Genomic DNA, 26,554 nt, shown 5'->3' on the forward strand with positions numbered 1-26,554 from the left:
AAGGTTATGGTAGGATCGAAAATGTTCTTGGCCTCGTGGTGTAAACGTGCTTCGGTTCGGTGTACTTGGTCCCTAAAGATGTCGATCCTGGGGGGTGGTGCAGGTGGTGCCTTAACTCTAAGCCTCAATGAGATGGAGATGCGTAATGTAGAAAACGTTTCGAACCACTTAAAGATGACTGATGTATTTTTCGGAGCTTTGGGTTCAATTCATGCACCCCCAACGCACGACCTTCAAGGGTCACAGGCCTCCCACAACGCTCAGCCCTCCACCGACAATTCTCGTTCAATTTATACCCGAGACTGCCTGCCCCCCTCAAACACCGTTGAGCCTCCTTCATCTACACAAGTCTCCTTCTCAACTATCCAGGATGTCCTCCCTTGACCCAACGGCGGCTGTCAACCTCCTTGAACACCACTACCCACCATGAGCTGGCTACGCCCTCACAAAAAGTCAAACAGCACCGTCAGTGCATCGACAAACTCGTCTTACCCTCTTCAACAGACACAGAGTGGCCGGGCCTCGAGTAATGCGTCCAGGAGCGGGAGTTCGAGTCAGCAGAATCCAGCGACGTCCGTGTTGCACTACCAAGACCTTGGTCGTTTCCGGTTTTTGCAGGGCTCTACGAGCTCGGTTAGTACCCCGTTGTCAATGAGTGGGGGCTATACATACTCGAGTGAGGATGCCGAGACACAGTTACTCCGTATGGAACTCACCGGTAACTCGTCCATCAACGGCTCAAGAAAAGACTCCTTCGCCTCCGCTGGCACCGCCGCAACCGTTGGGACCAAGTCCAAATCCACCAACACCATGAAGATTGCTTTGAAGCTTTTCAAAGCCCGCTCCATGGCAAACCTCCGCAAAGGCTCCTCTTCTCCTAAGACACCGCGTCAACCCATTACGCCCAACACGCCTCGGGCGGACGTTCGCGAAATTGGGAGTCCGTCTTACTACCGTGATAGTACGCCGATTTTGATTGGTAACTCGCCTCTCGCTTCACCCCGAACTCGACCACCTCCGGGTGCGGTGTCGCCCACACCGGCGCATGGGCCGCTACCGTTGAGTCCCGCGAGTAGGATGAATGTGGAGAAGAAAGCGTCTATTCGTCAACGCCGAGCTACGGTCGCTACATCAACACACCTCACCATCTTCACCTCCTCCGAACCCCTGCCCTCCTCGTCCACCACATCCCTCCCCATGGCTACAGCACCCGCAGCGGCGGCGCCTGTTAGTATGCAACGCTTCCTCTCCCAATCCTCCCACGCCATAGGAGCCGGGTCGGTGTATGGTTTGCACCAACGGATTCCGTCGTTGCCTCCTGCGGTTATTCCAACGAGTCCGATGAGTTTTCAGGAGAGTTATAGTTTTATGGCTGCGCCACCCCTCAGGAAACTGAGTGTTCGTGAGCAGTTGGGGGACCCTGACACGGAGCCAGTGGACAGGTCTATGGCGGAGTTGAGTCCCCGTCCGGTTTTCAACCAAGACCCGTTTGGGATGTCAGCAAGCGCCAGCATGCGTCGCACGGCATCCGAACCTAGGCATGTGCAGACGAATTCGCCTCGCTCTCGACACATGCCCCAGCCCAAACCGTCTCCCATCGTGGAGGAGAGCATGGGCGCAATAGAGATGAAGATTACCGAGGCAGTTATTCTACGTGAACGCATCACCGCTCTCGAGGATGAGGTCCGCGCTCTCAAAGCCTTCGCAACCTCCACTTCTACTCGACCCGTGAACACTGCGGCCGATCGTGCGTCAATGCCATTTGGGACCTGGGCACGTTCCCGCGCAGCTTCAGCAGTCGGCGGCCTTCGTAATTTGAGTTTTGGCCATGTTATGACGCTGGAAAGGATGTGGGAGGAGTGCGGGACGGTACATTGCAATGGCGTTGCGCAGAACAGCAATTTTGGTGCGTCTTCATCTGTTAATTCTTTTGAGAGGGTGCCTAATATGAAGGTCGGGGCAGATGATAAGTACACGCTGGCCGCAATCCGGATCCAGAATGCTTGGCGTGGGTACAAAGTCCGGAGAATCGTGCGTGAATACCATCGTCAACACATGGCAGCGAGCGTGATCCAGGGATGTTGGAGGCGTCTGGGAAGCAGTGGGTTGCGGCTTCCGAGGGAGTCGACGAGGTATTCCCATCCCTTTATCCGCTCGATTGTCCCCTCCCGCGCTGTCTCCACACAACTCCTCGCGACTCAGCACAGGGTGGAGTCGAGTTTATCTACTATCGGGGGTACAAGCATGAACATGAGTATGGCCGACGAAACCACCACGCAACACCTTACGTCGTTGTACGCCATGCTCGCAACCGAAACCGCAATGCGCGTAAAACTCGAGGAGCGTGTGGCTGCGTTGACGGAGTTGGTGAGTGGGGTGCAGAGGAAGGGGAGTGAGAGCACGGTGGGATTGCCGACGCCGAAGGAGAGTCCGCAGAGGCCTGGGCGCGAGTCGGAACTTGTTACGGAGGTGGAAGTGGTGGGGACGGGGAAGGGTGTGGCGAATGGGGATGAGGAGGAAGGGTACGACGATGAGGGGTACAATCCGTTTGGGGATGGGTTGTTTAACGGGGACCTGGTTGCGATGAGTGGTGAGGAGGCATTGCAGTTGGGGTTGCATAACGGGGAGGTGTTTGGGCAGTTACCGTTTGGGATGTCGCATTGAAATTTGGAGATGCGTTTTCGCTTTCGGAAAGGGGTTTGAGTGTTATTTTATGACATAGGCGTTTTGCTACATTTTTAGGATCATCTGCGATTGAGGATAATCGAGTTCGAAGATCTATTGGGGTATCAAGAACCATAACACCAAGGAAACAGAAAACAAATGCAGGAAGCCACACACGCGAAGCAAGCCGTTCGCTAAAAATCATAGTCCTTACACACCCATCAGCCTGTATGTCCAGTTAGCAAATGCCCCGCAACTCATTTTCATGAACCTACCTCGACATACTCTCCTCCTCACCCTCAACCTCCTCCATCGCATCCATCTGCGAAATAATCCTCAAAACACTCTTTTTACTACTCTCCTGCATCTCTCCCGCAATAATCAACTCGTCCAAAATATAGTACGCTTTCTGGAAGTTGAAGATCAGGTCGAGTTCACAGACGTTACCAAAGTATCTATCCAAGACTTCAACGTAACGGTGAATAATTTCGAGCGTGATGAGTTCGTTATCGGTTGAGTCGATGCCGGTGATGAAGAATAGGGAGGCATATCTGTTCAGCCGTGGTTCGTTAGCCACACATCCTGTGGATGAAAGACTTTACCGAACCTTCTGTAGACAATCTTGGAATCCTTGTACTCAAGAAAGTTACACATCTTCGTACGTCTCGACAACACAAGTTGTGTGACATCTTTCACGATCTTTGCCTTGTCTTTTGTGGAGAGGGTCGTGAACCATTTTGCCAATCGGACCTTTCCCTGGCGGGAGACGAGGAGGACGTAGTTGATCTGTAGATATTGTCAGTATGACCAGCGTCAACTGCTCTTTCCGAAGAATACACACAGCCATCCTCAATTGCAATCGTCTTTGTTGTTCTCGTTGGAGTATGACGTTGGGTCTCGATCAGGGACTCGCAGCAGCTGGGGTGCAGCGAGCCGACACCCCACAAGTACTTGTCCAACTCAAAAAGTCATAATGGCAGTCGAGAGTACAAAGGCTCTGGCTCCGGAGTACCGCTCCATCATACTCTCCACCAGCAATGTCATGTGTCAAGCTTCTGCTGGTCTCCGAGGCGACGAGGTATGCTCCACTCCTCCTACAATGATCCCCGGCTGATATAGAGGGGATAGTTCTCGAGATCGTTGAGGACTACATTGAAGCAGCTCACAAAGGAGGAAGAGGATGTACCAGAGTATGCCATGGCGGATGAGACGACCCTCGTTGTACCACGGCAGCAACCGATCAAATTGGAGGCCGATCCATCCGAATACGAAATATCCGCAAAACTATTCCTCCTAACCTCAGAAAACACCCCAGAGCGCTCCACACACGTCCGCGCCGCTGTCGATACAGCCTTGCAAGCTTTAGGCGTCTCGAAGCTCAATCAGTTGGTAGTAGCATTCCCAGACATCACCTTCGACGCCGAAGACGATGCCTCGGATTTCAAGGATGAGGATGTGGAGGAGTGGATGCACGCATGGCGTCCAATGGAGGGCTTACAGAAGGGAGGAAAGGTTGATGCGTTGGGGGTTTCGGAGTTTGGGACGAAGCGGATACAGCGGTTCATGAAGGAAACAACCGTGAAGCCAAAAGTGGATCAACTCAATCTACGGGACTGCTGTGTCGTTCCGAAGAGTTTGATTATGTATGCGAAGGAGCAGGGCATTGATTTGTTGACTCACGGGGACTCTCCTCGGATTTTGTCGGAGGATACGTTGAAGGATATCCTGGATGAGTTCAAGTTGGAGCAAAGTGGACGAAGGGTGGTGCCACAGTGGGTCATCAAGTACGCCGCAGTCGTGAAATCCCGGGGAGTAGTTGAAACGAAGGGATATATTGCCTTTGCACAGGCCGAGTAGAAGTCTCTACATCTCAATCATGATAGATCTTTCCCAATCATCTGTGCATCTCCTGTTCCGTCCCCTCATTCTCACATCCTCCATCCTCTTCAAGAACCAACAGGTATTACCCTTCTTGTACGCCTCCCTATACCCGTCCGACACTCTCTCAAACTGCGCCTCGCGATTCGGATGCGTACTTGCGAACGCCCTTTCAAGCACATGTAAGGCAACAGCTTCAGGAGGTAGAGCATGTGGATAGGAGGGGTGGTTGATTCAAGCGACTGAGGCGCCTGTATGGTCAAGAATGAGATGGCGATCGTGTGGCTTGTTTGATCCTATACGAGCAGTGCGCTTTGGAGGGGAAGAAGAATGATGAAGACAAGCGTGGGAACCTGTTATTTCGTATCCTTTCACAGATGACGATGGTTGAAAGAGGGAATTGTTTAGTCAGCGTGTCCGAGTGGTTAAGGAGTAGCACTCGAAATGCTATGGTGTCTCGCCGCACAGGTTCGAATCCTGTCGCTGACGTCATTTATCCGCGTTTTGTGTTTTGGCGTCAGAGAAACGCTGCGGAAGACGTGTATCTCGTCTCTGACATAAAGCCCACCGTGCTGTGAAGGTCCGGAGGGGTAATTTGACCCTTCTTAAGGTGCAACAGGCGTGGGACTGCAAGCACGTACCGGAGCGCGATCGGATGACTATGGCTGTATTACGCGAATGGCATCGTATACGCCTCACTTTCGAAACGTCGCTGGCTTATAATTACCGGGTAGTTCAGCACATCTTCCCCTTCTATCCCCCTTCACACGTACAAACCCACAAAGTTATTGAAAATCGTCAATTGAAACCAGAAAGTATTAAACAAGTACAATGTCCCAAAACCCCGACGAGTTGCAGAATCGCAAATAAAAAACAAAGTAACGCCAGTACCGCCTCTCACGCGGCAACACCGGCCGTCGTCAAAAGAGTTATCCGCAGTTTCCGTAAGCATGTTTGCCACACACACCCATCCGTATCATCAACATCCAATAACCAGCCGCCGTCCACCCATCCACCGTTCGCGCACCACACTCCGTTATCCGTTTCGCTATCGTATCGCACGCCAGATACTTAAAGCTCCATATCCTCGATAAGGTCGTCTTCGTAGTAACCCCTGCTGTCCCACGCCGCGGGTCCATCATCAGGTGCCAACAACGGTGACGCACGGCTAACACTTCTCAGGTTGAGATAAAGCACCTATATAACCCGTTAGCTCGTCATCTCAAACATCGACACCGTTACAGTGAACATACCCTCTTCAATCCCTTATTGAAGAAAAAGTAACTTCTCGACCAAATCAACGCCTCCTCTCCAAACGGATCCGAATCGGCGTCCGGACGGAAGGAGTAGACGTCGCAGCCTTCCAATTCGATATGTTTGTCGATACACTCCCACATTGCGCCTGTGACTTCCGCTTTCCCGACGTTTCCGAGCAGGACGTCGACATTGCTCATGACGTGCTCGACTTTTCTCTCCTTCTTGAAGTCAAATGGCCTCAAACTTGAAAAGTCGTAGTCCGGGTGGGAAGCATTGAGGGTTGCTACCAGGTAAGCAAAAGTCTTGCGGGAGGACGGTTGGTCCAGTGGACCGAAGGGCGAGCGGATGATATGCTCGAAGGAGGAGGATGGGAGAGAGTGCTGCTGGCGAGGAGTATCAGGTGAAAGCGACATAGAAAGTTCCATCTCTTCCTGGTAGCGGTGCTCCAGTCTTGAGTCAAGCTGTTTGTACAACTTCTTGTCATGTCCAGCAGCCTGTCAAGAATTAGCTCACTCATCCCCCGAAAAGTATCGTATCGGCATACCTTCGTGGTGTACAACTCACACCGTCCCAATACCTGACAATCATGCGTATCAAACACCAACGCCCTATTCAATACTTCCAAATCACGTATCTCGAGGAACTGTGACACAAAGCATACGATCAGTCATCGGTTCACCGACCCTCTTAACCAACACTTGGGTCCGATCCGTGATCGGCGCGTGGAGTGAACGCGTGTGTGTGGGAAGGGGAAGTATTCACCTTCATGACGACGACGTTTACCCTTTCAATCCAGAGAGCAGAAAGAGTCCTAAATGGGGGTGGGAAGAGAGGTCCGTTACAGACTGGGGTGCGTAACCGTGCAGAAGGTCAGTGCTAATGCGAGATAATGTTGGTCGCGAGTCGCGTCGCGTATGTGTCGGTGAGGTCCTGAGTGGTCAGTCGCGTCGTCGCTGGCTGTTTCGCGTCCCGTTTGAGTGTTTGATGGGGGTGTATGCTGGTCGGATTGTTGTTCTTGGTGTTGGAGTTGCGAGATGAAGGGGTGGGCGCAGCAGCCTCCTTATGTGAGAATCGGTGGGTGACCAATCCAGAATGAGCGCGCGCCAAATCGGGAATCTAGCAGGACGCAAGACGTCACGCCGGCGGTCCGCGATGTTGGGCAAGATGATTTGGTAATCAGGAAGAGCTACATACTTCTCAGCTCTTTCTGTTCAAATAGGGGATACATTTCCATGTTTGACAAGGGTGTACCGGATTAGGCAATGATCGACACCACCAACCACCTACGTTACACGTACGACGACCCTGTAAACATCCTGGAACCCTTCATCCATAACGAACAACAATGAGCGACTACTCCGCCGTAGCAGGCGGTAGTTTAAAGTTGAAAGGCGGTGGAATCACAAAGAAAAAGAAGAAGACCAAGAAGACAATCCCACCAGTAGAGCGGGAGGACAGCAATGAACAACAATCACAAGAAGAGTCGGTAGCCTTAGGAAGTGAGGCCGGCTCCAGGTCAGCGCCGAAGAGAACGGAGGCGGAGTTGAAATTTGAGGAGATTCAGCGGCGACGGGTACCCTTTTCAGCTTCACGTCGTTTCAATACACACGGCTAACATGGTGGTACAGCTCGACAAGAAACTCGGCGAGAAAGCCCGGCAAACACACGCAGAACGCGTAGCAGAACTTAACGCCAAGCTTGACAGATTATCAGAACACAACGACATGCCAAAGGTGCGTTCATTCTATCTATCTATTGTAATGCCTCAGTGCGCTGACATAATACCTCAGATCGGCCCAGGGTGAAGGATAAACAGAGCGTGCGTAATGTTGGTGTGGGGGATAGCGAGACGACATGAGAGGGATAATAGTGAAACTGGTTCTATTACGATTCGGGAAAGATATCAAAAGAATAAACAAAAAACATTCCAAAACGCCGACACATGTCACATCACTCTCCTCTGTCTACATCCCCTTTTCGTCCTCTCTGCTTTGCAAATACTAATGTGGACAGCTTCAAGCCTGCACCTGCGGCGTAGTCTTCGGCAACGTATACTTCGCAAACGCTCTCGCCAAACTCTTCTTCACGCTCATCTTCTGCGCACTAATGAAACTCTCAACAGTAACCCTAATTGCTGCATCAATATCATCACTCGTAACATACGCTCTCAAGTGCATCTTTGCATGTGCCTCAGAAAGACGGATGACGGACTCGAGGTGACGAACGGTAATAGGGTAGGAACCTGTGGCGAGAGATTCCCTACGCATATCGCTGTAGAGACGGGAAATTTTGTCTTGATCCATTTGGTAGAGACGGGGTTGGATTGTTTCTTTGGCGTACATGATGTACTTCTTCAACAGATTCTGAGGAATGACATCGCCGGCATCGGTGGTGTTGCTTCTATTTTCGGCAGGAAGAGAACTACCATCGGCTTCCATGGTGAACTCGGGATGCGAACGCAAGTGAGAGCCGACGACGAAGCGGGCGAGCATGGAGTCGATCTCGGGGTCGACGGTGTCCTTGACGACACACAACACATCGAAACGGGACAAAATTGGCTCGGTCAACTCGACGTTCTGAGCGAACGGGATGGTAGCATTGTATCGTCCACCGATAGGGTTGGCAGCAGCCATGATCGTACAGCGAGCCTGGAGCGTAGTAACGATACCCGCCTTGGAGATGGAAATGGACTGTTGTTCCATAGCTTCGTGAATACTGCGCACCACGTTAGCATCTGTTATATAAACGCTTCTGCCAGGATTGACCTACGATACACGATCCTGATCGTTCATCTTGTCAAACTCATCAATCAAGCAAACACCCTTATCAGCCAACACCAACGCACCACCCTCAAGCGTCCACTCCCTCGTCAACGGATCCTTCCTCACGCTCGCCGTCAAACCAACCGCACTCGCACCCTGACCAGTGGTAAACACAGCCCGGTGTGCAGTCTTCTCGACGTATTTGAGGAACTGAGATTTTGCGGTTCCAGGGTCACCGAGGAGGAGGATGTTGATATCTCCACGGATCGAATGTTTTCCGCCGATGTCTTTGGGGACACCACCGAAGAGGGAGAGCGCGATTGCGGTTTTGATGTCGTTGTGGCCGTAGATTGAGGGTGCGATGGACTTGATGAGGCGTTGACCGATCTTGGGGTCCTTTGACAGCTTTTTGATGGCTTGCTTGTCTTCTTCGGTGAGGCGGAAAGCGGCGAATTGATCCTGCGCCTTCGAGATGTGGTTCGCCTCGATAATCGTCGCGAAGACGGGGAATCCGTTCTTCGTATTCAGTGAGGCGTCGAAGTTGTTCCTGTAGATACCGGTAACCTCGACCTCCTCACCGGGCTTCGCCTGATCAATCAAATCCCACAAAAGAATGATCTCCCTATGTCTTGGCAAACGTCCAGCTGGAACCGTCCCTGGAGATTCCTGAAGAGTCATCTTCTGGTAGTTCCTGTAGACCGTCTTCTCCGAGTTGACCGTAAACGGACCTTTGGACTGACAGTTCTGACAGTATCCGACCTTGATTTCTACATTTGCGTCTTGGTAGAAAGGACCGAGTACGGCACCACACTTAGCACAGTCAAACTTAACGTACTTGAGCTGGGGGAAGACACCCGTGCGGCGTGTCACGACACCAGAAACACGGACGAGAGAGTTTAGGTGCGACTGACGGAGTTCGCGGAGGGTGAACGAAGTCGGAAGATCAGACACGCGAACATGGATTTCAGAATGAATACGCTCGTATTCGGGGTAGAAGAGGAGGGTAGCCTCCAATGCGACGTTGTCGAAGATCTTAAGCATGTCCGCGGGCGAGTTAGCCAAGAAGTAAGCCAAAATAGATTTCGTTTGTGCGAGGTGGCGGTAGCTGATCTCGAGGGACTCCGAGTTCTGTTCACCGAGGGTCTTGATGCGGTTACCGTAGACGGATTCTCCGCCTTCATCGGTGTATTCGAGCAAGAAGTTCTTGAATTCGCGGGCGATAGAGCGAGCAACTGAATCGTTTGCGACCCAGTCGGAGATAGAGTCAGCTTTCACGTCGCCCAAAGCCTCGAGAGAGAGTTCCTCAGAGAGAAAGTCGTCGTCCATTCCGGCGTCGGGAAGCTCGTCGTAATGCCGTCTTCTACGGGGTTTCATCGAGAAGTCCGGCTCGTCATCCTCATCATCCAACAAGAATGCAGCAGGCTTCCGCGCACCACCCTGCTGCCTCGCAAGCTCCCGATCACGCTGCCTCAACCTGGCCTCAACCCTTCTCCTCTCTGCAAGTGACATCTCCTCAAGATCTTCATCATCACCTTCCTCGACTTCGTAGGTGTCGAGCTCGAGTCGTTGGTTGTAATCTCTGTCCATGTTGACGCCGAAGAGATCTTCGCCTTCCTCGTCGTCCTCGTCGGGCAGGTCCTCGACGTCGTCTTCGATGATGTCTTCCTCGCCTACTTCAGACATGGGGGGAGAAGACGGAAGAAGACCGCGAATTGGTGAAGAGGGAGCAACAACCGAAGTATCCTCGGGGAGGGGGAGGTCATCATCGAATTCATCGTGCGTGCGCTTCGACGCACCGTTGCGGCCAGACTATCAGATTTCGTTAGAAACGCGTTCGCAATCGGTTGATAAATATAATTCAAGGCGTACCATGATGTCGAGAAGGGATTTATGGAGGGGAGATGGAATTGGGGCCGAGGGTGTTGTTCGTGTTTTGGGCTCAGTTTAAGCTCAACCCAAACGGGAAGTCAAATTGGGAAGTCACGTGGATTTACCCCCCTCCCTACAGCGAACGCGTAAACACTACATTATCATCGACCTCCATTCAAACAGCATTCATCCGGCGTTCATTCAGGATAAGGATTTGTACGATGACCGAAGCAACCAGTATCACCGCCCAACAATACATCGAGGAACAGGCCCGGCTCGAAGCCGAAGCCCGTGAACTCATGCCCTTCAACTTCGACAACTGCTCCATCGTCCCCCTCCGCCAACCCATCTTCGCCTGCAAGACCTGTGACCCAATCGCTCCGCATACTCAACGTGGCGCGTGCTGCTATGCGTGTAGTATTCAGTGTCATGGTGATCATGAATTGATAGAACTGTTCGCGAAACGGGATTTTACGTGTGACTGTGGGACGGACAGGATGGGTGCGGAAGCGTGCAAACTGCGGAAGGAGCGGAGTAAGGTGAATGAGAAGAATATGTATAACCATAACTTCGAGGGCAGGTTTTGCTCGTGCGACGAGATCTATAATCCAGAAGAGGAAGAAGGGACGATGATCCAATGCTTGTTGTGCGAAGATTGGTATCATGAGAAGTGCTTGGGAGAGGTGCCGGATGCGGATGATTTCGAGCATATGATTTGTCGGGGATGTGTTCATGAGCACCAATGGCTGAAGAGGTATCATGGGCAGGAGGGGACAGTTCTGCCTGGGAAGGAGAAGGTGGTTGATGTTGAGGGGAACGGTGATGAATTCAAGCAGGAGACACAGGAAAAGGAAGGGGTCAAGGATGAGAAGATTGAGGTTGCGGAGGAGCCAGTCGCTTCGGAAACTGGCAAACGCAAGGCACCATCAGAGGACGAAGACGTACCAGCATCTGCCGAGATCAAGAAGGTCAAGACCGAAAACGACACGAACACAACCTGCATTTACGAAGGCCTGCCGCCTGCCCCTTCGGAATCCCTATCTCTCTTCTTGACGGATAACTTCCGGACCCACTTCTGCCGTTGCCCTTCCTGCATCTCCCGAACCCTCTCAGCTCACCCCGTCCTCCTCACGCCCGAAGAAACCTACGAACCCCCACTTGACGCCGATTCCGACACCGAATCAATCTACGACGCCGGCGCAAAAGCGCTTGGAAAGATGGATAGAGGAACGGCGCTGGATGGGTTGTTGGCGTATGGGAAGATGAAGAATGCGTTGACGGAGTTCTTGAGCCCGTTTGCGAGAGAAGGGAAAGTTGTTACGGAGGGAGATGTCAGAGCGTTCATGAATAAGTTAAAGAAGTAACCGTTTCCCATACGGGGATACATATAGGCATGGGGTTTTTTCGGATAGGGCTCGTGGGGAGGCGTTAGTATTTTATTTATTTGGTTAAGATTTTAACTCGCCACATTATTACTCTCGGCTTACAAACCGGCAACGATCGCCGCTTTCTATACCTCTCCGCAATTCGAACTGCGCGGTAACACAGACCCGATCCTTCGAGAAGCAACAAAACAGCAGCAACGATACCAGTCGATCCGTCCGTTTAACCTTATCATCCGTCAAAGCACATTCGTATACCTTGATAAATTACACAGAAATGGCCGCGACCGAGCCACGTTTGTCGCAACTACCATTCATCAACTGCAGCAACGACGACAAACCCGACGGATCAAAGTCCGAAGCTCAGCAGAGGAAACCGATCTCTGTTGCGATCCCGAAACACAAGGCGCATGGCATTCTGAATATTCCGTCGTCGCTCGTTACCCCGCCCGTATCACGAACAGCCTCCTCCTTCGACCTTCCCCATATCTCCCCGCCAAACAAACAATCCGCATCATCCAAAGCCGCACAAGCACATCTCCCGCCGCAGAAGTTACCACCGTTGCCGAATGTGACCTGTGTTGTCCGCGCGCGAATCCCGACAACGAGCGGTACGGAGATATTCCTCCATTTGTACCAGAATGATTCGGATAACAAGGAACATCTCGCCATCGTCTTCGGAAACCGGATCCGTTCGAGGAGCTTGGATGAGGTTAGGGAGGGTGAGACGGAGATGGATAGGATGATTCGAGGAGCGTATACGGGGAAACTGTACCCCGGGCGGACGTCGTCGACAGAAGAGCAAGAAGCGGCGGAGGCTGCGGCAAAGGAGGAAGAGAAGAGCGAGACACCGTTGGTGAGAATTCATAGTGAATGTTATACGGGTGAGACCGCATGGTCTGCACGCTGTGATTGTGGTGAGCAACTTGATGAGGCGGCGAGGTTGATGGGGTTGGAGGGGGAGGGAGTCATTGTATACCTGAGACAGGAAGGACGTGGTATTGGATTGTCCGAGAAGTTGAAGTGAGCTTCAGATATATTGCTTTTTCATGAGAAGTACTAACTGATGATCTCACAGGGCCTACAATCTCCAAGATCTCGGCAACGACACCGTTGAAGCGAATCTTTTGCTCCGTCATCCTGCTGATGCGAGAACATATGGCCTCGCGACGGCGATTCTGTGTGATCTGGATTGTAACCACGTCCGTCTACTCACCAACAACCCCGATAAAGTCGCGGCTGTGGAGGGACCGAACAAGGAGGTGGAGGTCGTGTCCCGTGTTGCGATGGTACCGAAACACTGGCGTGGTGAGGAAGGCGGAGTGAAGGGCAAGGAAGTTGGAGACTATCTGAGGACGAAGATAGAGAAGATGGGTCACATGCTTGGGATGCCTGAGCAGTAGGATGTGGGATCGACGCAGTTTTGGATTTTGGATATCTAAGATGGAAAAGGAAAGGGACTGATGTTACAGGATGTACGATATCGCTGGGATGTTTATTTCGTCTATTGTTAGGCATTGAGGTTAAGGCGTAAGCATAGGTAGAATGGAGTCGATAACTCGCATCCCTTTCTCCGTTGGTCTGAGGCTTCCTTCGCTGAAGTTGTAAGTCTTGCTGTATCCCATGTTCTTCACCGCCTTGTCGTCTTTGTCGTACTCCAGGAATCCTTCGTCAACGAATCTGTTCACCTCGTCTAGGTCGAGGAACTGGTCGAGTGTCAAGCCATTATTCATCCTCTCACGGAAGATCCGGGCAGATAGTCCGGTCTTCGTCCGTAGTCCACCGGCAAGCAGTTGCACAGCGTACTCCTCCTCAGTCAACTCATCCCGTGCAATAACACCAGTCCCCACATCTCTCACCTGCGCCTCCCACAACCGCGGACTAGGAATCGTCCTCGTACTAACCTTCCTCCTACTCTTCAGATCCGTAATCCGTCCATGCGCACCCGGCCCAATCCCAACCAAATCAGCGCCCATCCAGAATGAGTAGTTGTGAGCACCCCATCGACCTGGCTTAGCGAAACTGGATATCTCGTAGTGTTCTAACCCTGCGTCTCGCATGGCATCGACAGCGGCTTCGTACATGTCCGCCTTGGTGTCTTCGTCAGGGACCGTCACACGGCCTGCGCGAACGGCTTTTTTCAGGGGCGTGGATGGTTCGAGAGTTAGTTCGTACAGACTAAGATGTCCACCGTGTTGGGCAAAGGGCGTCGCAAGTTCGAGCTCCTTTGCCCAATCCTCGCGTGTTTGATTGGGCATGCCGAACATTAGATCAAAAGTGAATCCGTGCTTGAGCTGGTGTGGGGAGGATACGAGGCCTTCGAGCATGCGAATGGCTTGCTCGGAGGTATGCTCGCGGTTCATGGAGCGGAGGGTTTCTGTGGATGCGAGTGATTGTACACCGATGCTGAGGCGGGTTATACCATGATTGGTAAGGGCCTTGAGGTCGGGCAAGGACGTCGGATTTGCCTCGAGTGTGATTTCCGCGTCTGGTAGGATGTTGCACCCGTTTTTTTCTAGTGTTTCGAGGATCGAGGGAACAAAGGTCGGTGGTGCCAGACTGGGAGTGCCACCTGAAAACATGTTAGGACTCGAGACACCAGAAGCGAAAAAGAAGGCACTCACCGCCGAAGTACACACTCCGTATATTTCTACCTAGATAGCCTTGTGCAAGTGAATGCTCCAGCTCTTTTACATATGCTTTAACAAGTGCATCCGACTCGACGTCGGCCTTGGCCAAGGGATACTTGTTGAAAGCACAAAACGTGCATATTGTCGAACAATACGGATAGTGCACGTATATTGAGAGAGGCTCAGTCGCCACAGCGGTGCCAATTTGAGTGGAGTATGAACGGCTATCCCATAACTGTCGTCGCAGAGACCGGCTTTGCGAGACGATGTAGTTGCTCAGTCCATGACGAAAAGGGAGCGGACGAAGCGAGCGTCTAATGAAACAAGCCAGCGTTGTACCCAATGCACTTGAATGTGCTGTTCTGAGTATCACCTCCGACGAAAGTCGAAGGTCAAAAGTCGAGGTCAAATTCGGTGCCCCTGCAACGTTGACAGTTCAGGGCCGGGAACACCACCGAACTGGGAAAGCCGTCACCGAACACCATTGGAAGTCAATTGCATTCCAAGGATGGCCGATAAGCAAGAGAAGCTTGCCGCCGCCCGTAAGAAGGTGAAATGCTCGTGTAACTCAAGTCAAATTGGCGTGCTGACCATTTCACAGTACGAGAAACTCAAGAAACAGAAGGGCGCAAAAGGTGCGGCCAAGGCGGAGGCTGATACCCCGAAGGAGGATGTTAAGCCTGAATCTTCTGAGGATGTCACAGAGGTCGAGGCTGAAGTGAAGAAGGAGGAGGAGAAGGACGGTGCTGAGGCCGAGGAGATCGCTGGGGACGCGACGGAGCTGCCAAAACCTGCTGAGGAGCGTACACAACCAAGCCCACCACCATCCACCATTGAGACGAAGGAGGATAAATCAGAGGATGTATCTCCATCATCGCCAACGGAGGCTGCGCGTATCCAAGGCCTGGAGAAGGAATTGGAGGAAATGAAAGACACGAACGAGAAGCTCATGCACGACCTCGCAAGCGCCAAGAATGAAGTTCAGGAGAAGCGATCGGCAATGGACGAGGTCTCAGCACAGGCTCAAGAGGACAAGAAGAAGGCGGATATGTTGGAAGCGGAGTTGGCGAGTGTGAAGCAGAAGGCTGACGAAGTTCAGGCTGTTCTGGATCGGAAGAGGAAGCAGCTTGATAAACGGGATGAGGATATTGCTGATATGGCTACTTCTCATGCAAAGGATGTTGATAACTTCAAGAAGACTATTGCGGAGAAGGAGAAGGAGGTGGAGGATGCCAAAAAGTCCGGTTCCGATTCCTCCAAGGAGATTGACACCCTGAAAAAGACTATCACAGAGAAGGACAACGAGATCGAAGCATCAGAGAAGTCTCAATTGGAAGCGTCCAAAGAAGTGGATTCGCTAAAGAAAGCCGCCGCGGCCCACGAGAAAGAGCACAAGACCACTCAAGACCGCTTAGCGAAGCTTGAGCAAGAGAACAAGAAGTTGAAGCAAGAGGCTGACGAAGCCCATAAAAGCCTGGAGGAAAAGGTTGTCGAATTCGAGAAGACGGTGGAGGAGAACGGACAGACGTTGTCAAGCTTGACGAAGGAGCTGGAGGATATGAAAGCGAAGTTCAGAAAAGCTATTGAAGAGAAGGATGGTGCTGGGAAGAAAGCCGAGGAGCAGAGCGAAGAGGTGACGAAGCTTACAGATGAGTTGGCGAAGAAGGATGAGGAGATCAAGGGTCTGCGGTCAGAGACCGAGGCGGGTGAGAAGGCTCAGAAAGAGATTGACGAGTTGAAGGAGCAGTTGAAGCAGAAGGATGCGGAGAGGGAAGGCGCTTTGGCATCCGCTAAGACAGACAACGAGAAGGCGCTCGCCTCGCTCGAGACTCAAATCGCTGAGTTGAAGTCTCAGTTTACTGACCAGGACTCGCTTACATCCGAGATCAAGACTCTCAAGGCAGATGCTGACAAGAGCAAGAAAAATATCGAGGAGCTGCAAGCGAAGCTGAAACAGGTTCAAGAGCTGGAGAAGACAATAAAGAAGAAGGACGAGCAGATCGAGCAGATGCAACTTGACTTGTCCAAGCTGCAGTCGGAGACCGCATCATCCAAGGGGTCGTCCGCCGAGGCGGAAGACCTGAAGAAGAAGGTCGACGAGCACAAGGAGAAGCTCGAGAAAGCCGTCAAGGGCCTCGAAGAGGCTCAGTCTAAGATTTCCTCTCTCGAGGCCGATCTCAAGGCCAAGACTGAATCTGGGTCGTCCATTGTCTCTGACCTCAATGCACTCCGTTCTTCCCACGAGACGTTGCAGTCTCAGCACGCCGAGCTCGAGTCATCCCTCAAGGACCTTCAATCCAAGTACGAGACCCTGCAGGGCAAGCACTCCCAATCCCACGACCGGACCCAAGAAGCCGTCGCGCAGAAGACCGCTCTCCAATCCGAGAATCAGGGTTTGCTTGCTCAATTGTCCGAGTTGAAGGCTAAGGTTGAAAACCTCGGAAATGAGAGGGCCACCCTGGAAGAACAGCTCTCTCGTGCAAAGGAGCAACTCGCCTCCGCATCCACTCCTAAGCAATCCCGGGCATCCGAGGAATCCGTTACCGCGGACCCAGCCCTCGCTCAACTCGAGCGCCATCACGTCGGTAAGCTCGAGAGACGGGTGACCGAACTGGAAGGCGCACTCCACGAAGAGAGAACACGGAGCTCAGCGTATGCACAAACCCCTACATTGAGTTCCTTCTCGCAGACACCAAATCCCGATGAGACGATCGAGCAGCAAAGGGAGAAGTTGAGACAGCAGATGATTGCGGTACGGTTGGATTTGACACAGATTGGGGGATGCATTGCATGTACTGGGCCGGTTTACGACGTATGATCATGAGTCTATGACGTACGGATGGGACAGTCTTGGACGATAAAGGAGTAGGAGTCGTGTTTGAATGATTTCATAATTTGTGTGGGTGGATTGATATCCCATAGCAATACCTTAAAAGAATCCCCCCAAAACCCCCGAACGCCAATAATGACAAAAGTAGACCCAGCTATAGCATAACAGTAATCCCTAATACCCATCCGCAATCCCTATCGTGTATCCAATTCCTTCCTCAGTGCAATCCGTTCCCGCAGCTCATTGGTTGTCCCTTCAAATTCTACTCAGAACTGACAAAGTCCTCCACCCTCTCCAGAATAATCCCAATGCCCTGCCATCCCAAAACTCGGTCTCCTCTTCCCAATAACACCATTACTAGGCGGCTGAGGCTTCGTCTGCGTGAAATCCGCGATATGCGCTTTCTGATCCGCTCTCGCCAATGCCGCCAATTTGAATGGCTTCGGTTGTTCCATACTCAAATCAACCTTATCTTTCCACCCACCCACGAGGACCTCCCCGGTTTCGTCACGTGCCTGTTTGAGGAAAGGGATGAGACTGGTACCGCCAGTTCCACGGAATTCTTTCTTGTCGGCTGATTGGGTTTTCGCGAGACCGGTTGTTTGGGTGGCTTTTGGTGGTGATTGGTTTTGGCCTTTTGCTTGGATGATGATATAGCGCGACACAATCTGGATATGCTTGTCCCTGAACGAACGGAGCATTGCGAGACACGCATCATAGGCTTGTGCGACTTCGGGGTGCGATTGAGAGTGTTGTTGGACGTAGGGACGGATGTTTGCGACGGTGGAGAGGTGAGCGAGGAAGCGGCGGTGGGGGCCGGGCATGTAGTTTCGCATTTCATGGATAAAGTTGTGTTTAGGCGGGGGTGCTTGTCCAGGCGGTGACGGCTGTCTCGGGGTGTCTTTCTTCTCTCCAGTCGGTCTGTGTTCAACACCCAGTGCAATATCGAGGGCGTGGATGAGCGCAGATTGAGCGGCGGATCCACCGGCGTATTTGCGGTAATGGTTTTCTTCGTCGCAGCCTTCGTAAATGACACCGTTCGGGAGACCTGCTTCGGCCATGTTGTTCCAGCCTGCGAGGTACGGGCGGACTTTCCAGTAGAAGACGTATGGGTCGCATTTTTCGTACATGCGTGCTAGGGCGTCATTGAGTCCGTCCAGCTGAACGGCGAGTGTGCGCAGGTTGTCGACGAAACGCACTTTATCATCCTCCCGTGCGGCCTGCATCGCGTCCAACAGCAAAGGCATACACGGCCCGCCGCGGGCCTCGATGGCTGTGGTGATGAGGTAGAACCAGGATTCGTCCATCGCTCCCGAAAAGGTGTGGAAGGTCGCGAGGTTCTCGAGGTCGAGGGGTTCGTCGAAGAAGAGGGGTTTGTAATTCCAGAGGCAGACGGCGGCGTGGCAGACGACGGGTCGTACCTCGAGGGCGTTGGCGACTTGGACCCAGGGTACGGCTAGTTGTCGGGGTAGACGTTCCATGGGTTGTGCACCACCCCAAACGTATCCATGCGCAATGAAACACAGAACAACGAACGCACGGCGGAGGTCCCTTACGTTATGCAGATACTCTGTCGACAGCTCAGGCAAGGCGTGGACGACCTCCCGCAGACGTCCAGCGAGGAGGTACCCGTTGTAACTATCCATAATCCGCTCCCATGGCTCGTAGTATGGATCTGTCAAGCGTGCGAGAGGCGCGGAGGCGGGGAGGAAGCCGGTTTCGGGTGAGAGGCCGTAGTCGGCGAGATCTGGGATCGAAGGGATCATGGTTGAAGGTTGCCGTCCCAGACGTGATGATGTAGGTGTACCGGTGAGTGCTGTGAGGCTTGGCAACCTGTCGGTGTCGAAGAGTAGTACTGGAAGGTGTTTGCTGTCGAAAAGACGAGAACGGAAAGAGATTTCTTAGAGAAGAGAAGGTTGAAAGAGGGGTCTCTTGATATATACGGGAAGCTGAATGAACCCCGCTCGCCGCCGACTCTTACTAAAATTCGAGATGCGCTTCGCCGATTAGCCGCCCTCCAAACGCGCCGCTGGCACGGAATAAGAGTGGCGAAAAGAGTCACCGGGGTCGTCTGGTATTGGCGAGCATCTAGACAACAGACGCTCAGACGGGCAAAGGGACGGATCATGTACCCGATCACTCGAAGACGGCCCGGGCTGGGTGCGCCGTTCACACGCTAGGTGCACTACAAATCTTCACCGTTCTTCTCCCCTCAGCGGGAGTTGCACCGACGTCTTGCAACGACCATCATCAACAACCATTGACAGCGACAACAAGTAAAAGGTACAGTATGACTCCCTCCGCTTCCGCTCCTCCGCACACAACGAAGCAGCAGCTGGGTGCGAATTGCCATGGCCAACCTGATGAGAAACCTAAGACAATTTGCACGTCAGTCCGAGAACTACGAATGTGGACTCAAATATACCCAAATTTCTGAACAATTAATTACATGGCAATTCGCTCTGGCCGCTGGTTGTCGACGAAGGAGCAACGTTTCAAAGTGCAAGGAAACAGTGCTAACATATCTCTTCTTAGATCCTCCTCTCCCTCATGTTTGTCGTCCGTGCGTCTAAGATAGTTATTGTGAATAACAAAAGTTTACCCTTGAATTATCCTCTCCTACTTTTACTCCCTACGCTTAAGGGTCCCTCCATGCTCCCTCCCGGATTAAAGTTTACCCCCTCATACAGCATGATACCGGTATGGAGGATAAGGTCAAGCCACTTCCACCGAGTCAGTTCCACCGAGTCAGTTCAAACCAAGCAGGAAAAACCGACAGAGTTTCCAATTGCGAATGTAAACCTCTTCCATCTCCTTGTCAACGATGCTGCTTCTTCAATCGACAATGAGGTTCACCCCGAGGCCGTCCGCGGCTGTCATCAGCACCGGTCGCACGCTCGTACGCAGACAGTATGCTTCCACCTCAACGGTTCGTGCACCCCTTCCCCGCCGTCTCGCAAACCATCCTCTAACACTTTCTCACAGGAAACTCTGAAGAAGACACCCCTCTACTCTCTCCACCAAGCCCACCAAGCCCAGCTGGTTCCCTTCGCAGACCACCTCCTCCCCCTCCACTACCCATCCCAATCCATCTCCGACTCTCACCGCTGGGTTCGCACCCATGCCGGGCTGTTCGATGTATCGCACATGGTTCAACACCGTTTCAGCGGGCCCCAGGTGGAAGGGTTTTTGGAGAGGTTGACGCCGGCGGCGGTCAAGGGGTTGAAGGAGGGTGAGGGGGTGTTGAGTGTGTTGATGAATGAGCAGGGCGGGATTCTGGATGATTTGGTCGTGTCGAAGAGGGATGCGGGGGAGTTTTATGTCGTTACGAATGGAGCCACTCGAGAGAAAGACCTCGCCCATATCAAAGAACAACTCGACATCTTCGGAAGCAGCGGGGTAGAGCACGAGGTTTACGAGGAACAAGGCCTGATCGCCCTCCAAGGCCCCTCCGCCGCCGCAATCCTCGCGAAACACACGACCCACCCCCTCCACACCCTCAAATTCGGCCACTCCGCCCACATCCCCATCAACGGCCACGGCCATATCTCCATCGCCCGCGGCGGCTACACCGGCGAAGACGGTTTCGAGCTCTCCATCCCCGCCTCCCAATGCGTCGCCATCACCGAATCTTTCTTGGACAGTTCACCCGATGAACTGAGACTCGCGGGATTAGCGGCTCGAGACTCGTTGAGGTTGGAGGCGGGGATGTGTCTTTATGGACATGATTTGGATGAGACGATCACGCCGGTTGAGGCTGGGTTGGGGTGGGTTGTCGACAAAACACGCGATAATTTCTTAGGTGCGGAGACTGTTCTCGCTCAGTTGAAGGATAGGAATTTGGCGACGAAGAGGAGGGTTGGACTTATTGTTGAGGGTGCCCCGGGGAGGGAGGGTGCGGAGATCTATGAGACGGGACAGGACGAGCCAATTGGGAGGGTGACGTCAGGCTGCCCATCACCGTCGTTGGAGAAGTTTATTGCGATGGGGTATGTCAAGACCGGATGCCAGAAGATCGGGACAGAGTTGTTCGTGAAGGTGAGAGGCAAGATGAGGCCGGCAAAGGTTACGAAGATGCCTTTCGTGCCGACGAAGTACTTCAAGTAGCTGTATGATAACGTATACCCGTGAATATACCCGTGTGAATCAAAACATGATATATTCTTTAACCTACCCAATATCGTAACCCACAGCCCGCGTGGGCGTCTATGTCCCCCTAGGCCCCAACTTCTCCAACGCCCTCGCACCTTCCTCAGCCCACTCTTGTCTCGAAATCCACATCTGATCATTATTCGCCAAAATCTTCGCCAACACCGCACCCCCAAGGAACACCATATGCCTCCGTCTCGGCGGGTCCTCGATCCTAACCTTAAACTTATTAAGCCTCGTGGGATCACCATGCAAAACGCGGGTAAGCCACAGCTGCTTGAGTTCCTTCTCGAGACGAGATGGGAGACCAGGGTACATCGACGAACCACCGGAGAGCACGACAGCTTTGTAGAGGGAGGAGCGGATATCGACGTCGGCGGCTTGAATGGTGTCGAAGAGGAGTTCGGCCATACCGGGTTGTTCGACGTCGACGAGGTGAGGCTGGAAGAGACATTCGGCTGCTTCGAAGCGTTCTGAGCCGACCTTGATGACACGGCCGTCGGGAAGTTGATATGATTCGACGAGGGTGGTAGTTTCTTCGGCTAGGCGGTTGTCGAGTTCGAGGTCGTAGCTGTGGAGCGGTTTGTTAGCGATTGAGGCAAATGCCAGCAGAACCAAACCAACCTAACGTAACACAACTTCTCCTTGATCTGTCTCACGGTCTCGAAGTCCGCGGTACGGTTGAACGCGTACCCCCTTCTCAGCAACAACTTGATAAGCTGCCTCGTAACATCCCGTCCCGCAACATCCAAACGCCTCGTCAAGTGGTTCAACACGACACTTTCGTACACAGGTACGATATGCGTAACACCATCTCCGGAATCAACAACGACACCCGAGCTCAGACCTTGTGCGTACAGTGACAGGACGGCCTGGATAGCGATGTAGACACCGTCGAAACCGTATGTCTCGAACATTGTTTCACACATCTTTTCTCTGTTGGAGCGGGGGTTCATCGGGGGTTCTGTAAGGAGAATCTTTCGTCCGTTCGTGTCGACTTGGAGCTTCTCGTTAAAGGTGTAATCCCAAAGGTGCTGCATATCCGTCCAATTTCTGACGATACCGTTCTCCATCTGTACGTTACCGAGTCAGTTACTGAAGGCCAAGTCGAAACTCCTACATACCGGGTAAGAAATCTGCAACATCGTCCTCACAGCCGCTGCCTCATCTCCAACCATGATATCCTTGATCTGAAGATTCCCAGACCGCTCCTCGGCTCGCAAGATTGGTCGTCCGACGATCGATGGAAAGACATGATCGGGGAAGTTGGAGCCGGCGAAACCGGCCTTGACGAAACCGGTACCGTTGTCGACGACTGTAGAGGGCTGTTAGAAAACATCCAAAGAGCAATCATTCAGCCTCCTACCGAGCGGCGCGTCAGACATGCTGCTGTGTATGCCTTAGTTGATTGAAAAGGGGTATTGAAAGGGATAGAAAGGATCAATTGAGGGTTGTTTCGCCGGTTGTTGGATGACCCGTTGGCTGCTCAGTGCTGGTCGTTCCTGGAGTGCGGGATGCCGAGCGTCATCGGGAGTGGTCAACGCACCGGTTACCCTGAGAAAGTACGACAAAGGTAAACAGAACCAAAAATATGTCGGACCCGTATGCACCGCTGTTGCAGTCTTGTTTGTCTGCCTGATCTGATGAAATGTTTTGAAAACTGATGACGTGTCGGTAGTGACGCGACTGCAGTCGGAGGTCTCGACTCTTCAGCAACGACACCAGATGGTTCGTGAGCAGAATGACAAACTGGTGCGGACAGGGATCGAGATGGAGCAAGCTTTGTTGCCTTACGAAAAGGGGTTGAAAATACAGGAGGAAGAGAAGATGGCTCTGGAGGCGCAGAATAGTCGTGATAATGGGGATGTCAGCATGTCTGGCACGCAGTGATGTTGGTTGGACGGGGAGCAAGGACGAGGACGCAGGCTCGCGAGGTGATATCAGGAGTTTCCCATTTGAGTATACCCCAATTGAACGTCTTCAATCTACCCAACCTCATCATCCGGATGAACATCCTCCTCCCCGGCTACCGCCGGTAACGCCGACAAAAAGTAATCCTGAATGTACTTCATCACATCAACACCCTCCCACGCACCCCCGGCAGCTACACCCGTACTTGCTTCCGTCTCCTTCATGATCTCCCGTAACCTCTCCTCCTTCCCTTTGATCACTGCTTGGACCTTTGCTGTCAACACCCTCATCCGTTCCAGTTCTTTCGCGACAGCACCGTCACGTGTCACGAGATTTGGCTGTACATTTTCTTTTGGAGAGGTGAAGGCTTGAAGTTGACGGTGGAGTTGGAGGTAGTGTGCGTGTTTCTGGCGAAGGGAGGTGAGTGCGGAGGTCAGTGACGTTAACGTTGCGATATGTGTCGAATACCTGTACATTCCCAGTGTCAGTCAAACTTCCAGTAGCAATTGGAAAATCTCAAGCTTGAGAAACGCACGCTTCCTGTAATCTCTCTGTCTCCTCCTGCGTCCCACTCCCCAATGGCCACTCATCCGGTAACCCTTGCACAATACTAGACATCCACAACCATCAGCGCACATTCCACAGAAACATTTACGAGCACATACTCAGCATCCATCAACTCCCTCACACTAACATCCATCCCACTCTCTCCCTCAACCCCACTCGTCCCATTGTCCCGACACAACTCATCAATCTGCTCAGCAACATGTCGTACAGCCTGTGTACTGTGTATCACGCGTTCGTGTCGTCGTGTCGCGACATTGACTGTGCGAACACGCTCGTTAGCAAATGGAGGATAAACGCTGCGGAAGGGAATTCGCACGTTTGTAGATTGCTGCCGAGATGGCGTGGTCGCTGATGTCGTGTTCGGGTGGTATTTGGCGGTTGCGGAGGGTGGTGGGGGGTTGGATTGAGTGTTGAAGGAGACGGAGTTGGGATTCTATAAATGCTTTCTTGTGATCATATATGTCCATCTTGACCAGGAAAATCGGGCCGTCCGTCAGCTGGTGTATTGTTTTGTTCAACGCTACAAGCGCGAGGAACCGTCTGGGGTCGCAAGGTTCGCGTGCACGCAGCGGACCGCGTTGAGATATTACTGTTTAGATTACCAGACCTAACCATAGAAAAACCAAAAGAACACCCAAGAATTACCCAAAGAAAGCAGTACTTTTTCCTTCCGGGTATACATATATCACCCACCATGCCCTCACTCCTCCTCCTCAAAAAACAACAGACTACATCATCAACAGCCTTGTCCTCCTCTTCATTCCCCTACCTGAGGTAGGCACCCCCAACCCACCCTCATTCTGCTGCCCCATCCTCTCCATCGTCAACGCTGCATGCCTCTCGCACCACACCCGCCCCCCAACCTCAAAGTACTCCTCCCCCAACCCCACCCCACACCCATAACACCTAAAACACCCCGGATGATGCCGTTCCCCCGACTCTCTTTGCAAACACGCTCCCTCAATCCCCATATCACACGTATGACACAAACTCCGATTCGCCTTATGGTAGTGTCGTGCGCACATTGGTTTATCGTCGTGAATGTAAAAGGTTGAGGACGGGAAGGGACGGCGGCAGGTGTGGCACGTAAAGCAGGATTTGTGGTATTTTCCGGTGAGTTTTTGGTCTGGGTCGCGGATTGCGCGGCCTGTGATGGGGAGGGAGCAGGCGCGGCAGGTGGAGGGTTGGGAGGGGGAGCGGGTCATTGTTGGTGCTGGGGTTGTTTGGGATTTGTTGATGCGGGTGGGTGGGGGTGGAGTTGTCGGTAGTGGTGGGGCGGGTGTCGTGGATCTGAATTCTGCACACTCCACTGTCGGGGTCGGTTCGAACTCCCGTAGACTCCTCTCGAGGTCATCCAGCAACCCGTCAAACACCCCCACCACCTTCTCCAACTCCTCCTTCTTCATCGACGGAGGCCGGTCGCGGTTGTGGTTGTAGTTATGGCTGTTGTACGCAAGCGACACCTCCGACGCACTCGTACTCAAACTCCCCCTCGACTCATCCCTCAATAAACTCGAACCGTAGCTTCCTTGACTGAGCTCACTTGCCAAACTCTCAGTTCGTCGATGTTCCTCCCTCTCAACCTCACTAGGCCTCCTAGGTCTCGGGGGTGGGCTCTTCACGACTCCACCAGGGGGCGTGGTCAACCCATCACGTTCGCGATCACGCTTCGCCCACTCGAGGAACTTCTTATCCCCAATAACACTCGCGGAAGGCGAGAAACGGTGCTGCCTGAGCACTTGTTTCCCGTCCCCACCATCTGTACCACTCGTAAACGTCTTCGACCTCCGCGGCGAGTTCCCATGCGTAGGCGACAGTGGCGGGCGAACCTGCGCGTCATCACTGATAGAAACGCCCTCCATCACGCGACGGACTTGCTCATCACTCGGTCTCTTGGGTCTCAGTGGCCGTTGCGGGGCCCCAGTTGAAGCTGTTGTGGATGATATTGAAGCCATCCCCGGACTCCTCGACATCCCAGACCCCGTCGAAGATGTGGAAGGAGGTGGTGATAAGGGTGACCGAACCGGTGAGCGGGGACCAGCCCCGACCGCGAAAGGACCCGGTGCGATGGTTTCCATGCGTGCCATGAGTCTACTCTTCCCCTGGCTTTGTAAACTCACATCCGGCAATGACTGTGATGGTGATAGTCCCATTGCCAGACCAGCAGTCGAGGGGCTGGGGCTTGGCGAGCCGAATGTTGAGGAGGAAGTGCTTGGCGTTAAGTGATGTGAATAATGTGGCCGATGCGCCGCGTACGAGTTGTTCGCGATACCTGGGTCGATGGGTTGGAGGTTTGGCTTTGAGTGCGGGGGTGAGAAGCGTTTGTAGAGGTCTGTTGGGTCTGAGGCGGAGGTTGGGAGTTGGAGGTGGGTTGGTCTTTCCGTGGCATCTGTATGCGATGATGTTGGCCATCAAAAGGAGATGAAGAGAGGGAGGGGACACGTACGTGATGGACCGCAGACGTGGTCACCGAGTTGGGAGGGACGGACGCCCTGTCCGCAGTTTGAACATTTGATCAAGGGGATCACAGTTGACATGCGTGGATCCATTGCGCTTGCGATTGCTCCTTCAGAACGATTTGTAGTTGACGACCGGCGTCAAATGTGATGATGGTAGTAGACAATGAACGTCAACGACTTGCGGTCAAAGTCGGAA

General features: G+C 52.8%; 14 protein-coding genes and 1 non-coding gene across 15 annotated transcripts; 8 read left to right on the forward strand and 7 right to left on the reverse strand.

Annotated features, from left to right (window-relative positions):
* Positions 1–426: 426 nt before the first annotated feature.
* On the forward strand, positions 427–2,664 carry SAICODRAFT_7748 (uncharacterized protein; the record flags this gene model as incomplete). The annotated part of the gene is made up of 1 exon (XM_019171065.1): positions 427–2,664. One exon carries the CDS (start codon positions 427–429, stop codon positions 2,662–2,664), a length of 2,238 nt encoding a protein of 745 aa, XP_019023825.1.
* Positions 2,665–2,829: 165 nt separating this feature from the next.
* SAICODRAFT_93016 (Adaptor protein complex sigma subunit) lies at positions 2,830–3,544 on the reverse strand. Its single transcript, XM_019171844.1, has 3 exons — positions 3,506–3,544; positions 3,272–3,450; positions 2,830–3,215 (listed from the first exon to the last, which is right to left on the reverse strand). Exons 1-3 carry the CDS (start codon positions 3,509–3,511, stop codon positions 2,936–2,938), a joined length of 465 nt encoding a protein of 154 aa, XP_019023826.1. The 5' UTR covers positions 3,512–3,544; the 3' UTR covers positions 2,830–2,935.
* A 122-nt stretch (positions 3,545–3,666) lies between these two features.
* Positions 3,667–4,521, forward strand: SAICODRAFT_93019 (uncharacterized protein; the record flags this gene model as incomplete). Its single annotated transcript, XM_019171845.1, has 2 exons — positions 3,667–3,742; positions 3,793–4,521. Exons 1-2 carry the CDS (start codon positions 3,707–3,709, stop codon positions 4,519–4,521), a joined length of 765 nt encoding a protein of 254 aa, XP_019023827.1. The 5' UTR covers positions 3,667–3,706.
* A 428-nt stretch (positions 4,522–4,949) lies between these two features.
* On the forward strand, positions 4,950–5,031 carry SAICODRAFT_t75. The gene has a single exon. It is a non-coding gene; the product is annotated as a tRNA-Ser (tRNA).
* Positions 5,032–5,610: 579 nt separating this feature from the next.
* Positions 5,611–6,807, reverse strand: SAICODRAFT_93020 (repressor of RNA polymerase III transcription MAF1; the record flags this gene model as incomplete). Its single annotated transcript, XM_019171847.1, has 4 exons — positions 6,562–6,807; positions 6,344–6,442; positions 5,796–6,293; positions 5,611–5,739 (listed from the first exon to the last, which is right to left on the reverse strand). Exons 1-4 carry the CDS (start codon positions 6,565–6,567, stop codon positions 5,614–5,616), a joined length of 729 nt encoding a protein of 242 aa, XP_019023828.1. The 5' UTR covers positions 6,568–6,807.
* Positions 6,808–7,123: 316 nt separating this feature from the next.
* SAICODRAFT_30532 (DUF1754-domain-containing protein) lies at positions 7,124–7,642 on the forward strand. The gene is made up of 3 exons (XM_019167702.1): positions 7,124–7,372; positions 7,428–7,532; positions 7,590–7,642. The coding sequence occupies exons 1-3, from the start codon at positions 7,145–7,147 to the stop codon at positions 7,602–7,604; spliced, it is 348 nt and encodes a 115-aa protein (XP_019023829.1). The 5' UTR covers positions 7,124–7,144; the 3' UTR covers positions 7,605–7,642.
* A 172-nt stretch (positions 7,643–7,814) lies between these two features.
* Positions 7,815–10,244, reverse strand: SAICODRAFT_35390 (MCM-domain-containing protein; the record flags this gene model as incomplete). Its single annotated transcript, XM_019168420.1, has 2 exons — positions 7,815–8,514; positions 8,569–10,244. 2 exons carry the CDS (start codon positions 10,242–10,244, stop codon positions 7,815–7,817), a joined length of 2,376 nt encoding a protein of 791 aa, XP_019023830.1.
* Positions 10,245–10,712: 468 nt separating this feature from the next.
* SAICODRAFT_30533 (uncharacterized protein) lies at positions 10,713–11,857 on the forward strand. Its single transcript, XM_019167703.1, has one exon. It carries the CDS (start codon positions 10,730–10,732, stop codon positions 11,792–11,794), a length of 1,065 nt encoding a protein of 354 aa, XP_019023831.1. The 5' UTR covers positions 10,713–10,729; the 3' UTR covers positions 11,795–11,857.
* A 141-nt stretch (positions 11,858–11,998) lies between these two features.
* On the forward strand, positions 11,999–13,274 carry SAICODRAFT_93032 (GTP cyclohydrolase II). The gene is made up of 2 exons (XM_019171848.1): positions 11,999–12,835; positions 12,891–13,274. The coding sequence occupies exons 1-2, from the start codon at positions 12,090–12,092 to the stop codon at positions 13,213–13,215; spliced, it is 1,071 nt and encodes a 356-aa protein (XP_019023832.1). The 5' UTR covers positions 11,999–12,089; the 3' UTR covers positions 13,216–13,274.
* Positions 13,275–13,335: 61 nt separating this feature from the next.
* Positions 13,336–14,394, reverse strand: SAICODRAFT_25656 (radical SAM enzyme; the record flags this gene model as incomplete). Its single annotated transcript, XM_019166873.1, has 1 exon — positions 13,336–14,394. The coding sequence occupies one exon, from the start codon at positions 14,392–14,394 to the stop codon at positions 13,336–13,338; it is 1,059 nt and encodes a 352-aa protein (XP_019023833.1).
* Positions 14,395–17,748: 3,354 nt separating this feature from the next.
* SAICODRAFT_44125 (Indoleamine 2,3-dioxygenase) lies at positions 17,749–19,038 on the reverse strand (the record flags this gene model as incomplete). Its single annotated transcript, XM_019168761.1, has 1 exon — positions 17,749–19,038. A coding segment is annotated over one exon (1,290 nt), but the record flags the coding sequence as incomplete, so codon positions are not given.
* A 1,079-nt stretch (positions 19,039–20,117) lies between these two features.
* SAICODRAFT_7759 (glycine cleavage system T protein) lies at positions 20,118–21,379 on the forward strand (the record flags this gene model as incomplete). The annotated part of the gene is made up of 2 exons (XM_019171070.1): positions 20,118–20,201; positions 20,258–21,379. 2 exons carry the CDS (start codon positions 20,118–20,120, stop codon positions 21,377–21,379), a joined length of 1,206 nt encoding a protein of 401 aa, XP_019023835.1.
* Positions 21,380–21,478: 99 nt separating this feature from the next.
* Positions 21,479–22,917, reverse strand: SAICODRAFT_71555 (Actin/actin-like protein; the record flags this gene model as incomplete). Its single annotated transcript, XM_019170692.1, has 4 exons — positions 22,788–22,917; positions 22,546–22,736; positions 22,046–22,494; positions 21,479–21,992 (listed from the first exon to the last, which is right to left on the reverse strand). The coding sequence occupies exons 1-4, from the start codon at positions 22,804–22,806 to the stop codon at positions 21,479–21,481; spliced, it is 1,173 nt and encodes a 390-aa protein (XP_019023836.1). The 5' UTR covers positions 22,807–22,917.
* A 95-nt stretch (positions 22,918–23,012) lies between these two features.
* On the forward strand, positions 23,013–23,311 carry SAICODRAFT_7761 (uncharacterized protein; the record flags this gene model as incomplete). Its single annotated transcript, XM_019171071.1, has 2 exons — positions 23,013–23,046; positions 23,100–23,311. 2 exons carry the CDS (start codon positions 23,013–23,015, stop codon positions 23,309–23,311), a joined length of 246 nt encoding a protein of 81 aa, XP_019023837.1.
* A 36-nt stretch (positions 23,312–23,347) lies between these two features.
* On the reverse strand, positions 23,348–24,413 carry SAICODRAFT_30536 (uncharacterized protein). The gene is made up of 4 exons (XM_019167704.1): positions 24,216–24,413; positions 23,998–24,157; positions 23,868–23,942; positions 23,348–23,800 (listed from the first exon to the last, which is right to left on the reverse strand). Exons 1-4 carry the CDS (start codon positions 24,364–24,366, stop codon positions 23,407–23,409), a joined length of 780 nt encoding a protein of 259 aa, XP_019023838.1. The 5' UTR covers positions 24,367–24,413; the 3' UTR covers positions 23,348–23,406.
* Between the last annotated feature and the right edge of the window lie 2,141 nt (positions 24,414–26,554).

This window comes from Saitoella complicata (genome assembly GCF_001661265.1).
Source record: "Saitoella complicata NRRL Y-17804 unplaced genomic scaffold SAICOscaffold_13, whole genome shotgun sequence".
Lineage (NCBI taxonomy): Eukaryota > Fungi > Ascomycota > Saitoellomycetes > Saitoellales > Saitoellaceae > Saitoella > Saitoella complicata.